This window comes from Nycticebus coucang, chromosome 4, assembly GCF_027406575.1.
Source record: "Nycticebus coucang isolate mNycCou1 chromosome 4, mNycCou1.pri, whole genome shotgun sequence".
Classification (NCBI taxonomy): domain Eukaryota; kingdom Metazoa; phylum Chordata; class Mammalia; order Primates; family Lorisidae; genus Nycticebus; species Nycticebus coucang.
This window is the reverse complement of record NC_069783.1, coordinates 87880647-87894978: the sequence shown is the minus strand read 5'-3', so window position 1 is coordinate 87894978 and position 14332 is coordinate 87880647. Positions and strand designations below refer to the sequence as shown.

At 39.0% G+C, this 14332-nt stretch overlaps 1 protein-coding gene across 1 annotated transcript in view; it reads right to left on the bottom strand.

Annotated features, from left to right (window-relative positions):
• Nucleotides 1-429: 429 nt before the first annotated feature.
• Nucleotides 430-14332, bottom strand: part of CKAP2L (cytoskeleton associated protein 2 like) — a 36659-nt gene continuing 22756 nt past the window's right edge. Inside the window, exons 6-9 of the mRNA XM_053589831.1 lie at nt 13357-13512; nt 5258-5321; nt 3000-3168; nt 430-1575 (exon numbers count right to left, since the gene is read on the bottom strand). Coding sequence (XP_053445806.1) covers nt 1350-1575; nt 3000-3168; nt 5258-5321; nt 13357-13512 — 615 coding nt within the window. The 3' untranslated portion in view covers nt 430-1349. The remainder of the gene's footprint in view (nt 1576-2999; nt 3169-5257; nt 5322-13356; nt 13513-14332) is intronic.

Here is a 14332-nt window from a genome sequence, read left to right as displayed (position 1 = left end):
CATGATTACTGATGTTTGATATACTTGTTGGTCATTTTAATGTCTTTTTTGGAGAAATGTCTATTCAGATTCTTTGTCCATTTTGTAATTGGGTTATTTGCTTTTCTGTTATTGAGTTATAAGAGTCTATTTCTTATTGAAAGTTAGTCTGTCGAATTATAGTTTTATAGCTCTGTTTTATGAACTTCATTATTGTAAAGTCTGACCTTGAGAAATAGATCTGTTTTCTTTACAATGAAAAAACCCAGTTCCTAGGTGGGCTGATAGATCCCTGATCAAAGTAAATTCTCCTGGGTAATGACTGCTCCCCACGGGGCCTCTTAGGATAGCCTATTGGTGTTTCCTAAGACAAACCCCTAATTCTCTATGCCAAGTCATCATCACTGTTATCTATAACAAATACGATAAATGAATAAGGAAGAATGAACAAAAACTTAATCATTTTTTTAATTATAGATGATACTTAAATATTAAGAAAGCTAAAATTTAAAATGTGTTAACCAGGTTTTTCTATACATTATATTTTACTTTTCCAAGAAGAGTTGCCAGAAGGAAGGAAAAGTAACTTACTATAATCTCTGCGACTTGCACTGCCTTCTAAGACCCGCTACCCCTAGCAGAGCAAAGAACTGAAGCAAGTGTCCCTTCTGCAGGTCTCTCCCCTGTACTTTTTTTTTTTTTTTTACTTGAATTGTTTCTGAACAACAAATGCAAATTAGGTTTGGATAGAAAAAGGTAGATAACAACCCAATTCAGGATTGTGTTTCATTTAAGGAGCCCTAACACAGAATTACCTCTCATTTACAAGGATACAGTGGTAGAGGGCAAAGATCACACATAAATGTCATTTGCTTTCTTTGAGCCAAGGTGTAGCTAGTGTAAACTCATTTGTAAAAATGAGGGGATTTGGTTTATCCATAAAGTTCCATTCAGCCTGGAAAGCTAGTTTCAAAGCTCAGGTCTTCCATGCTGTAAGGACTTGCTCTGTCTGCTAAGATGGATACAGAAAGAAAAGTCCGTCATATTGTGAGACCAACATATAAACAATATGCAGAGATTGATAAAGTACAAAGTTTTAACATAGCTGTGGTGTTAATATTCAGAAATTTGAAATGTATAAATGCTGTAAAACTGTGGCAAACTGTAGTCTTAAACACATAAACCAAATATGTTCCCATGGGGATATAAAATTTGAGGGTAAGTCCAGTGAGTTACTTCCTAGGTCCGGAGAGTCCATATTCTGCATCCATGATGTCTATGACATATTTTTTTCCAGGTCAATTGGACAAGGGAATTTCTTGTCTCATGAAGATGCTGAAACACTTAAAAAAGAAAAAAGCATTCAAAAATTATGATTCGAGGACTTGAAACCCTAATGTTACAGGCAAAGCCTCATTTCTGCGGAATATAAAACACTCTGTTTCTTCCACTTCTAATAGCTCATCAAGAGAAGCCACTACTAAATCATGTTCCTGAAGCATTTCTGGGTAGCGGGACACTGCTCGCTCAATCCTTGCCGAACGCCGAACAGGAGTAATAAGCTTCATGTCTTGCACTTCTGGCATCCCGTTTATTCTGAAGGCAGCAAAAGAGATGCATTCAAGACCTTATCACTTAAAAAATTCTATTTATTTTTTTGTTTATTATTCCATAATTAAACATGACAGACATTTCAAAGCAGGTTGATGATACAAGAGATATGTTGAAAGCATATCTTAAGATGCTTAAGGCGAGACTTCTAGGATGTACTGAAGGTGTCCATCTACTCCTGGATGGTGTGACCACAGGAATTTACTGAATGAAGTGTGAAATGTGGTTTTTATTTGAAGTCAGCTACTTGGCAATTGGTGTTTGTTTAATCTATAAACTTTTAAAGGTTTTAAGGAAATTGAGCCTAATCCCAAATTTGTTTGTACTAAAGAATTCTAAGATTCTTTCTAGCTTTGAGAGTAAATTATTCAAAAAGCATCTTTTAAGATGGTGGACCAAACCATTAATTGAAGCTGGCAAAAGTTGGGCATCTTCCTTGTAAGTCTGTAAATGCATTCCAATAGAGAGTAGCCTGGAGAATAGGATGCAGAGAGCGTGTCTGTTCCACAATTCACGAAACCACTGATTACATTAGCCTAAGTAAAATTAGCAGGCAGGATCTGCTAATAAGCTGTCATAATAAACTCTAGAGCCTTTAAGAGGTGGTTTTCAGATCAACTGACTGTTTTCATCCACCCATGAGCTAACTGCAGTGGAGAAATGGCTTGTCTGAGAGAGGAGATTGGGACTGGAAGAGGCCCAGCTGTGCTTTCCAGGGATCTGAAAAACAGAACTGTTATCTTGGTGTTCTTGTTTGGAATTTGCCTTTCTAGATCATGAATAGAGAAGAGTAATGCTATACTAACATTTTAGAAAATGATATTGACATCCTGTCACAAATTCTAAAATTACTACGGATTCTGCCTTAAACTTACTCTTGTTAAGCAAAATGCCTCTGATATTATGAGCAGCCTCATAGTCAACTGCTTTCCTTGTTCTTATAGGCCTATTTACCACCCCTTCCCTCCTACAGCTAGAGTTGGGACTTTGTGCCCTGTCCTCCCATTTGAGCCCCATTTGGGCTCACAGGAAAGGTGGGAGGGATCTGCAGGTGCAGAAAAAATGAGAGTGAAGAGGTAGCACTGATTCCAGGAAGGAGGGAGCAAAACCATTCCAATTCTCCTCCTGAGGCTGGCAGTACCTTTCACTACAGGTCAAGTCTCAGCACAGGTGGTGGGAGGGACTGATGTGTGTGTAGAGAGAAAAGATACAGACCTTCCCATAAATATCCAACCTCCCCTCACCCTTAGCTCCTAAATGCTAAAGACAGGCTATGCTGCCTGGACCACATATGAAGCAGCTTTATCTACTAACATAAACTGCTGCTATTCCAGATCTGGGAAGGAGAAATTGAGAACTAGATGAGAATTATGTCTATAAACACAAAGCCTGCTTTAGAGTTTGCTTACCTAGGGATTGAAGCAATCTGTAATTTGATACCAGGATGATTATCTTGTTCTGCCTTGGTTATTTGAGGTGTTGCTGCAACTTGTTCCTTCTTTTTTGGAGAGAGACAAGACTTTATAGATTCCGCATTCTTGGTCAGTTCTTCCACTGATGTTATATTAGTTTTAGCAGCTAAAGAGTCAGAAGTAATTCATGTGTATGCAAGGTCAAGAAGGAAAGTAAGATATGGCAATTTAATGCTTAAGTTAAGAATCAATTAAATAAAAAAAAATACATAAAATGATTTCCCAGTGATCTTCATAGACTCCATACACTAAATAGAGTAACTGATTTGAAATGGGGCTCATTTCAAAAAAACTCATTTTTCCTGCTAAGCTCCATAGCAATGCCCTGCTATATTAGGCTGTCCTCCTAATGCTGGTTCAATGTCTAGTCTAGACAGATGAAGAGAGATCTTTTATACACTTTCTACACTAACTCTGAACACACCTCCGTCTCTTATTCACTTTCAAGAGAACTCTTTTAGGGACCAATCACTGGCTTTCCATCCTTACATTATATGTTGGGTCAATTTTCTTGACTTACTAGGGTTAATTCACTGGACCTTTGAAACTCCTCCCTATCCAGGGAAGACTACATGGCTACTACCTTGGAAAGTGGGTGTAAAACATCTGCCCTGACGTAGTTTCCATAGTAGCCTAACCACAACAACCAAATGGAAGGAAGAAAATCAGACATTATGATTTAAATAATTTAACTGGAGAAAACTCAGTAAATATTATGGCTAGAGACCAAGACTCTAAGGGAGGTCAACAGGACCAACAAGTGCCAAAGGTGTGAATTCTCTCTTCGCTCCTTTGAGGAACACTGCCATATAGCATAAGTGAATATCAGAATTGTAGTCTCAGCCCCGAAAGTCTAGCATTAAATATATTTACTACTCTCTGACATTGTTCCTAAAAGTGATGGGTTACTTAGATGTAATTTCACATGACTTGAGTTTTCCCCAGTTAAATCTATTCTTTTTTTTTTTTTTTTTTTGTAGAGACAGAGTCTCACTTTATGGCCCTCGGTAGAGTGCTGTGGCCTCACACAGCTCACAGCAACCTCCAACTCCTGGGCTTAAGCAATTCTCTTGCCTCAGCCTCCCGAGTAGCTGGGACTACAGGCGCCCGCCACAACGCCTGGCTAAGTTAAATCTATTCTTTTTTTTTTTTTTTTTTAATTTGGCCAGGGCTGGGTTTGAACCCGCCACCTCCGGCATGTGGGACCGGCGCCCTACCCGCTGAGCCACAGGCGCCGCCCGTTAAATCTATTCTTAAAGGAAAAAGATTTGTCCTCTTCTAAGATATTAAAAATCCATTTTATTTTCTAAAGATAGATTGTTTTTTCTTTCTGCTCACATAACAAGTATTATAATATATATGATTATAATGTCACTCACTGTGTCTGGCACAGTGTTTCTCATTGAAGTGTCCTCTAAAGCAGCAGTCCCCAACCTTTTTGGCATCAGGGACCAGTTTCATGGAAGACAATTTTTTTATGGGCTGGGGGTCAGGGGGAAGGAAGGGATGGTATAGGAGGTGGAGTTCAGGTAGTGATGCTGTGTGGCCTGGTTCCTAATAGGCCATGAACTGGTTGGTAATTGGTATACAGCTTAAAAGTTCTGACCAATGATAGTAATGGTTAACAAAGTGAAGAGATTCCTGAGCTGGCTATTTTTTAAAGAGATAACATGAATTTAAATGAGTATTGGGCATCGCTTCTTGGCCTTTTGGCTAAGATCAAGTGTAGATGAGTGTTGGTGGATTTATGATGACTGAATAAGCAATTTAAACCAAGGCATTTCTCCCTTTTGCCTTAGTCTCTTCTCATAAAAAACTGTTTGTCTTCTTCAGCCTAGGATTCTAGGGAAGCAGGACACTCTAATCTAGGCTATTCTGGTGGAAACAACTTTTGTTCCTTAGAAATAAAAATCTACCTAGATTTTTACTGGTATAAAGTACAATAGTCTGGTGTTGTGTACACTGAAATCCCTGACTTTAGCCTAGTACAATTCATCTATGCAATCAAAAACACTTGTACTCTCTAAATTTTGAAATAAATCAGCTGATGACAATGGTTGAAAGGGCCAGGCCATGGAAACCAAGGAGTAAGAGGCATTTCAGGGGAATTATCATTCTTTTTTTTCTTACATGTTCCTGGATGATTTTTTATTTGTCAAGTAGATGAAATGATATAAACACTAAAACAACAGTACCTTCTGTGGTTCTGTTTGGATCTTGCAAAATATTAACCACAACGTCTCGCAACTCCTGTATTGGCTAGAAGAAAGGAAGAAAATATATGAACAGTATTGAAAACATTCGTGGAAATATTTGCTAAGAAACTTTAATATCAAATACATTTTTTATAATAAAAATGTTTTCTTTTTAAGAGGGACTTTACCTAACAAATGCAATCAGTGTAACCTGGTTCTCCATACCTTCAATGAATCCTCAAGAATAATAATAATAAAAAAGGGCCGAGTAACAGCTTCCCTGCAACTGGGAACAGCAAGTTTGGGGAGACAAGACTCCAGGCATCTCTGGCCGGTGGGATCTGCCTATAATCATCCCTTTCAGGATACAGGGAGCCAGCAAGGGACTTCTGGACCCCAAGAGGAGGCCAAAAACAGTGAAAAACTGGCAAGTGGTTGCGTGTGTTCCATCAACCTAATCACGCCGGCAACCGTAAGTACAAGCAGCAGTGAGACTGCAAACCGGAAAGGCCTTACCTATAAGCTGTTTCGGTGTTCTTGGACTTGGCACTCAGTTGAACTGCCTTGGGGAGAGCTTGAACACGAGTGTGGAGAACTTTGGGCATTGTCTGGGGCCCCAGACTGAGCCACTGAGCTGGGTGCAGGAAGCCATTGTGAAAGAACTGCCCCGGCAAGATCCGCCCTCAGGGTCTCAGAGCAAGGATTGGGTGGGTCAAAGCAACCTACTGACTGAGCAGCCTAAAGGCGGGGACTGAGCTGCCTTACAGCCTTAATCCTTAGGGGCAGAGTGAGACGGTTTTGGCACATTGGAGCCTTGGGCTGTTGCCCTGGGTAGAGTGCTGTTAAGTCACAGCTAATTGCAACCTCAAACTCCTGGGCTTGGTGCCACCCAAACCTCCATAAGAGCTGTGCAGCGACCCCCGACGGGTGACCCGCACCCACCGGGCCTCCACATTCCCTGACCAGGAACTGTGGGAGCCACGCAACCCTGCGTCCTCCCTCCTGTGTCCTCCCAGCTTCCACACTAGCCTGTTCATCTGGACAGGGACTCTGGTAGCTGCGTGCCCTTTGGAGCCCTCCCTGCCTCTGCGCAGAGCTCTTCTCCTGGCCAGAGACTGCTGGAGCCTTGGGCTCTCTGTGCCAAAGTCACTGGGCGCCTGGCACTCCCAAAACCGTGCGCACCACCCCCAGCCCTGTTGCTGGATCCGGTTGTGTCACAAACCGGAGCTGCTTCCACAACCAGAACTCCCTAGCTAGAGCAGCCCCAGAGGAACTACACAGGGTCACTCCCTACAAAGATCCAGCAACACTAGAGGTATCCTGCTGGGGTCTAATCTTGGAGAGACACCTCCCCAACTCTGAGGATAGCCAGAGGCAACGGTGAAAAACAATCATGAGGCGAAATCAACAGAAAAACTCTGGCAATATGAATAATCACAGTAGATCAACTCCCCCAAGGATCAATGGGGCAGAAACAGCACAAGACCCCATGCACAAACAAATAGCTGAGATGTCAGAAATTGAATTCAGGATCTGGATAGCAAATAAGATCAAATTAGAATTCCAAAAGTTATCTCAAGAATTCAACGGATTCAAAGACCAAGTGACCAAAGATTTTGACACATTGAGACAAGAAGTTGTATCCCTCAAAGATCTGAGAAACACAGTAGAATCCCTCAGTAACAGAATGGAGCAAGCAGAAGAAAGGATTTCTGACATTGAAGACAAAGCTTTCAAACGCTCCCAAACCCTCAAAGAAGAAGAGAAATGGAGAGCAAAAACAGACCACTCTCTCAGAGAGCTCTCGGATAATTTGAAGAAAACCAATATTCATCTTATAGGGATCCCCGAAAGTGACGAAGTGGCTTCACAAGGCACAGAGTCTCTTCTCCATGAGATTATGAAGTAGAACTTTCCAGACATGCCAAGAGATTCCGAAATTCAGATAGCAGACAGTTTCAGAACTCCAGCACGACTCAACCCAAATAAGACATCCCCCAGACACATCATAATCAATTTCACTAAAGTTAATATGAAGGAGAAAATTCTGAAAGCAGCCAGACGAAAGAAAACCATTACCTACAAGGGGAAGAGTATCAGAATAACTGCAGATCTCTCTGCTGAAACCTTTCAAGCTAGAAGAGGATGGTCATCGACTTTTAATTTTCTAAAACAAAATAACTTTCAACCCAGGATCCTGTACCCAGCTAAACTGAGCTTAATTTATGATGGATAAATTAAATACTTCAAAGACATTCACATGTTGAAGAAATTTGCCACAACTAAACCAACTCTCCAGGACATTCTTAGACCTATCCTCCATAAAGACCAGTGTAATTCTCCACCACAAAAGTAAACCCACCCAGAAAATTTTTGATCAAATTCCAACTTCCACAGTCGCAAAAGGATTAAAAATGTCCTCCGGTCTCTCGAAAGGCTTATCAATACTCTCAATGAATGTGAATGGTTTAAATTGTCCTCTAAAGAGGCATAGGTTGGTGGACTGGATGCAAAAACTCAAGCCAGATATCTGCTGCATCCAAGAATCGCATCTTACATTAAAAGGCAGATATAGACTCAAGGTGAAGGGATGGTCATCTATATTCCAGGCAAATGGAAAGCAGAAAAAAGCAGGCATTGCAATCCTGTTTGCAGATGCAATAGGCTTTAAACCAACCAAAATAATTAAGGATAAGGATGGACACTTCATATTTGTTAAAGGTAATACTCAATATGATGAGATCTCAATTATTAATATTTATGCACCCAACCACAACGCACCTCAATTTATAAGAGAAACTCTAACGGACATGAGCAACTCGATTTCCTCCACTTTCATAGTAGTTGGAGATTTTAACACCCCATTAGCAGTCCTGGACAGACCCTCCAAAAAGAAGCTAAGCAAAGAAATTTTAGATTTAAACTCAACCATTCAACATCAGGACTTAACAGACATCTACAGAACATTTCATCCCCAAAAAACTGAATACACATTCTTCTCATCAGCCCATGGAACATACTCCAAAATCGACCACATCCTAGGCCACAAATCTAACCTCAGCAAATTTAAAAAAACAGAAATTATTCCTTGCATCTTCTCAGACCATCATGGAATAAAAGTTGAACTCAATAACAACAGGAACCTGCATACCCATACAAAAACATGGAAGCTAAACAACCTTATGCTGAAGGATACATGGGTTATAGACAAGATTAAGAAGGAAATCACCACATTTCTGGAACAAAACAACAATCGAGACGTGAATTACCAGAACCTCTGGGATACTGCAAAGGCAGTCCTAAGAGGGAAATTTATAGCACTGCAAGCCTTCCTCAAGAAAACGGAAAGAGAGGAAGTCAATAACTTAATGGAACATCTCAAGCAAGTGGAGAAAGAAGAACGCTTCAACCCCAAACTCAGCAGAAGAAAAGAAATAACCAAAATCAGAGCAGAATTAAATGAAATTGAAAACAAAAGAATTATACAACAGATCAATAAATCCAAAAGCTGGTTTTTTTAAAAGATCAAAAAAATAGATAAACCTTTGGCCAACCTAACCAGGAAAAAAAGAGTAAAATCTCTAATTTCATCAATCAGAAATGGTAATGATGAAATAACAACAGACCCCTCAGAAATACAAAAAATCCTTAACGAATACTACAAGAAACTCTACTCTCACAAATATGAAAATCTGAAAGAAATCGACCAATACCTAGAAGCACGCCACCTACCAAGACTTAGCCAGAACGAAGTGAAAATGTTGAACAGGCCTAAATCAAGTTCTGAAATAGCATCAACTATACAAAATCTCCCTAAAAAGAAAAGCCCAGGACCAGATGGCTTTACGTCAGAATTCTACCAAACATTTAAAGAAGAACTAGTACCTATACTACTAAACCTCTTCCAAAATATAGAAAAAGAAGGAATATTACCCAGCACATTCTACGAAGCAAACATCACCTTGATCCCCAAACCAGGGAAAGACCCAACAAGAAAAGAAAATTATAGACCAATATCACTAATGAATATAGATGCTAAAATACTCAATAAGATCCTAACAAACAGAATCCAACAACACATCAAAAAAATTATATACCTGGGCGGCGCCTGTGGCTCAAAGGGGTAGGGCGCCGGCCCCATATGCCGGAGGTGGTGAGTTCAAACCCAGCCCCAGCCAAAAAAAAAAAAAAAAATTATACACCATGACCAAGTCGGATTTATCCCAGGGTCTCAAAGCTGGTTCAATATACGTAAATCTATAAATGTAATTCAACACATAAACAAACTTAAAAATAAAGACCATATGATTCTTTCAATTGATGCAGAAAAAGCTTTTGATATTATCCAGCATCCCTTCATGATCAGAGCACTTAAGAAAATTAGTATAGAAGGGACATTTCTTAAACTAATAGAGGCCATCTACAGCAAACCCACAGCCAAAATCGTATTGAATGGAGTTAAATTGAAATCATTTCCACTTAGATCAGGAACTAGGCAAGGTTGCCCATCGTCTCCATTGCTCTTTAACATTGTAATGGAAGTTTTAGCCATTGCAATTAGGGAAGAAAAGGCGATCAAGGGTATCCACATAGGGTCAGAAGAGATCAAACTTTCACTCTTTGCAGATGATATGATCATATATCTGAAAAACATTAGGGATTCTACTAGAAAACTTTTAGAAGTGATCAAGGAATATAGCAATGTCTCAGGCTACAAAATCAACACCCATAAATCTGTAGCCTTTATATATACCAACAATAACCAAGCTGAACAGTCAAGGACTCTATTCCTTTCACAGTAGTGCCAAAGAAGATGAAATATTTGGGAGTATACCTAACAAAGGACGTGAAAGATCTCTACAAAGAGAACTATGAAACTCTAAGAAAAGAAATAGCCTAAGATGTTAACAGATGGAAAAACATACCATGCTTATGGCTGGGAAGAATCAACATTGTTAAAATGTCCATACTACCCAAGCAATATATAATTTTAATGCAATTCCTATTAAAGCTTCATTGTCATACTTTAAAGATCTTGAAAAAATAATACTTCGTTTTATATGGAATCAGAAAAAACCTCGAATAGCCAAAACATTACTGAGCAATAAAAACAAAGCAGGAGGAATCACGCTACCAGATCTGAGTCTGTACTATAAATCCACAGTGATCAAAACAGCATGGTACTGGCACAAAAGCAGAGAAGTAGATGTCTGGAACAGAATAGAGAACCAAGAGATGGATCCAGCTACTTACCGTTATTTGATCTTTGACAAGCCAATTAAAAACATTCAGTGGGGAAAAGATTCCCTATTTAACAAATGGTGCTGGGTGAACTCTCTGACAACCTGTAGAAGATTGAAACTGGACCCACACCTTTCACCATTAACTAAGATAGACTCTCACTGGAGAAAAGATTTAAACTTAAGACATGAAACTATAAAAATACTTGAAGAAAGTACAGGGAAAACTCTTGAAGGAATCGGCCTGGGTGAATATTTTATGAGGAGGACTCCTCAGGCAATTGAAGCAGTATCAAAAATACACTACTGGGACCTGATCAAACTAAAAAGCTTCTGCACAGCCAAGAACATAGTGAGTAAAGCAAGGAGACAGCCCTCAGAATGGGAGAAAATATTTGCAGGTTATATCTCTGATAAAGGTCTAATAACCAGAATCCACAGAGAACTCAAACGTATTAACAAGAAAAGAACACGTGACCCCCATCTCAGGGTGGGCAAGGGACTTGAAGAGAAACTTCTCTAAAGAAGACCGACACACAATCTACAAACACATGAAAAAAAAGCTCATCATCCTTAATCATCAGAGAAATGCAAATCAAAACTACTCTGAGATATCACCTAACCCCAGTAAGAGTACCCACACAACAAAATCCCAAAACCAGAAATGTTGGCGTGGATGTGGAGGAAAGGGCACACTTCTACACTGCTGGTGGGAATGCCCACTAATACGTTCCTTCTGGAAGGATGTTTGGAGAATACTTAGAGACCTAAAAATAGACCTGCCATTCGATCCTATAATTCCTTTACTAGGTTTATACCCAGAAGACCAAAAGTCACAATATAACAAAGATATCTGTACCAGAATGTTTATTGCAGCCCAATTCATAATTGCTAAGTCATGAAAGAAGCCCAAGTGCCCATTGACCCACGAATGGACTAGCAAATTGTGGTACATGTATACCATGGAATACTATGCAGCCTTAAAGAAAGATGGAGACTTTACCTCTTTCATGTTTACATGGATGGAGCTGGAACATATTCTTCTTAGCAAAGTATCTCAGGAATGGAAGAAAAAGTATCCAATGTACTCAGCCCTACTATAAAGCTAAATTATAGCTTTCACATGAAGACTATAACCCAACTATAGCACAAGACTATGGGGAAAGGGCCAAGGAAGGGGATGGGAGGGGGGAGGCTTTGGTGGAGAGAGGGTAATGGGTGGGGCCACATCTATGGTGCATCTTAGAATGGGTACAGGTGATTGCACTAATGTACACAGCTATGATTTAACAATAAAAAAAAGAAAAAAGTAATATACTAATATCTTTTCCCATTCTGGAAAAAAATAAAATAAAAAAATGTTTTCTTTTTAAATCTCTTGTCTAGCTACAAATGTCTTGTCTGGCTTTTCAGTTTTAGAGCTTTGTGGGTAAAATAAAGAAACAGAAAATTTTAGGTAAGTGCTGGTATACTTGATCTTTTTTTTTTTTTTTTTTTTTTTTTAATTTGGCTGGGGCTGGGTTTGAACCCACTACCTCCGGCATATGGGACCGGCGCCCTACCCGCTGAGCCACAGGCGCCGCCTATACTTGATCTTAATGCAGAGATGTGTTTAAAGTTGTTTATAATGTAATTCCTCTAAATAAAATTATATTTTCTATTGCTTTGCATAATACCATTGAATTTGTGTTCCCACACAAAGATTTGGGCCAAAAGATTACAACTAGCCATACAGAAAATGCATCACATAGTTTTAATATTGATGTTGTTTAATTATTTTTATTATTTTTTGAGACAGGGTCTTGCTCTGCAGCCCGGGATAGAGGACAGTGGTGTCATCATAGCTCACAGCAACCTCAAACTCCTGGGCTCAAGTGATTCTCCTTTCTCAGTCTTTAGAGTAGCTGAGACTACAGGCATGTGTCACCATGCCCATTATTTTCTTCTATTTTTTTGTAGGGACAGAGTCTCACTCTTGTTCAGGCTGGTCTTGAACTCTTGGCCTTAAAATTGGCTTCTGCTTTGGCCTCCCACAGTGTTAGGATGAAAAATAGAGGTGTATACTGCTGGGGATCTATGCAGGTGTGTTTGTGAAAGAGGACTAAATCCTCATACCACACAGCTAAAAGTCTATATATCATTTAAAAACATGAAAAATCAAAAACTAGCAACATAAGCATGTTTTCTGAAACTATTCAGGTTAATTTAAAAATAATCTGTTTTATCTGGGATAGGGTAATAGAAGGGGGAGGGAGGCCTTACTGATTGAACTATTAATCTGTTGAAACTATGTACATGTACCAGTCTGATTTTGAATAATTATGGAAAAGAGTACTGTAGAATACGGAGTATGACATGGAAAATGACATTTATGTAAGAAAGTATTATAAAACTGCTTGATGTAGTCTTTGTAAAAAATAATTATATACATAGTGTTTTTTCCCTAGGTTTTAGGATTAAAAGTTATTTCATGCAATGGCTCTGAATTATTGACTTATGAATATTGATGTGTTTGGTTTAACATATTTTTACGTTCTTTGTAAGTATTGGATACTCATGTTAGAATTTTCTATGGTATTACTTTCTATTAGCACATATTTCTAAAATGAGTATTAAGTGAGACATAGTCACTTGACAAGAAAACTGATTCTATTGCTTTACACATAAATTGCTTTCTAAAAAGTAAATATTTTAATTAAAATATTCATAAAGGACATACTGTACTCATATTCCATGTATAACTGTATGAAATGAATTATAAGTTTTAACATTACATTATATTATCGCTACATTGTAAATAACAAAGAACTCATATGAAAGAGAATTTTAAGAAGTCACCCACTGAAGTCAGATACTCACTGTTGCTCCATTTTTAATGGCCTCTTCATATAAACCAATAACATCAAAGGTGCCTTTACTTGCCAACAACTTTGCTTTGCAGATCCAAAATTTAGCAAATTTTTCAGCTTCAGGAATGCTGGACAATATGGTATGTATTTCACTAGAAAATTCACCCTGGAAAAAAGAAAATACCCAAATGTAGCTATTATCATTTCATTGTTGCTCTCAGATCTCCTAATATTTATTACAGTAGGTACTGCAGAAATCAGTCTGATTACTGATTTTTTTGAACTTTAAAAAAATTTCAATTTTACTGAGGTACAATGTACATGTACACGAGACAGAGTTTGACTGTTGCCCCTTGGTAGAGTGCTGTAATGTCACAGCTCACAGCAACCTCAAACTCTTGGGCTTAAGTGATTCTCTTGCCTCAGGCTCCCAAGGGACTACAGGTGCCTGCCACAATGCCCAGCTGTTTTTTGTTACAGTCGTCATTGTTGTTTAGCATGCTTGGGCTGGGTTTGAACCTGCCAGCCTCAGTGTATGTGGCCAGCGCCCTAACCAGTTAGCTATGGGCGCCGAACCAAGTTTCAATGAGTTTTGACACTGATTATCAAAGAGGTACATAAGTGCAAAACACAGAACAACATTTATCACAGCTGAAAGTAAAAAAAATATGTTCTCATTTTTATGTGGTGCAAAAACAAACCCACAGTCATACCATCAACACTCCTTACATATTCATAACATTCTATATTCATAATAATGTGAACACTGAATAGTGACCAGAATTTCCATATGATGTTAACAGTGGTATGAAGAACGGCACAGACATGCAGGGGCCTTGGGGTATACATGTATGTGTGCCAATGATTTATGCAGGTGTATATGAAGGAGGGTTAAATCTCACAAAGAGGAACTTTGAAATGGCTTCACAGGTCTGGTCCAGTGAAGGGCAGTGACACAGAGCACAGGGAAGGTGAAGCCCTACATA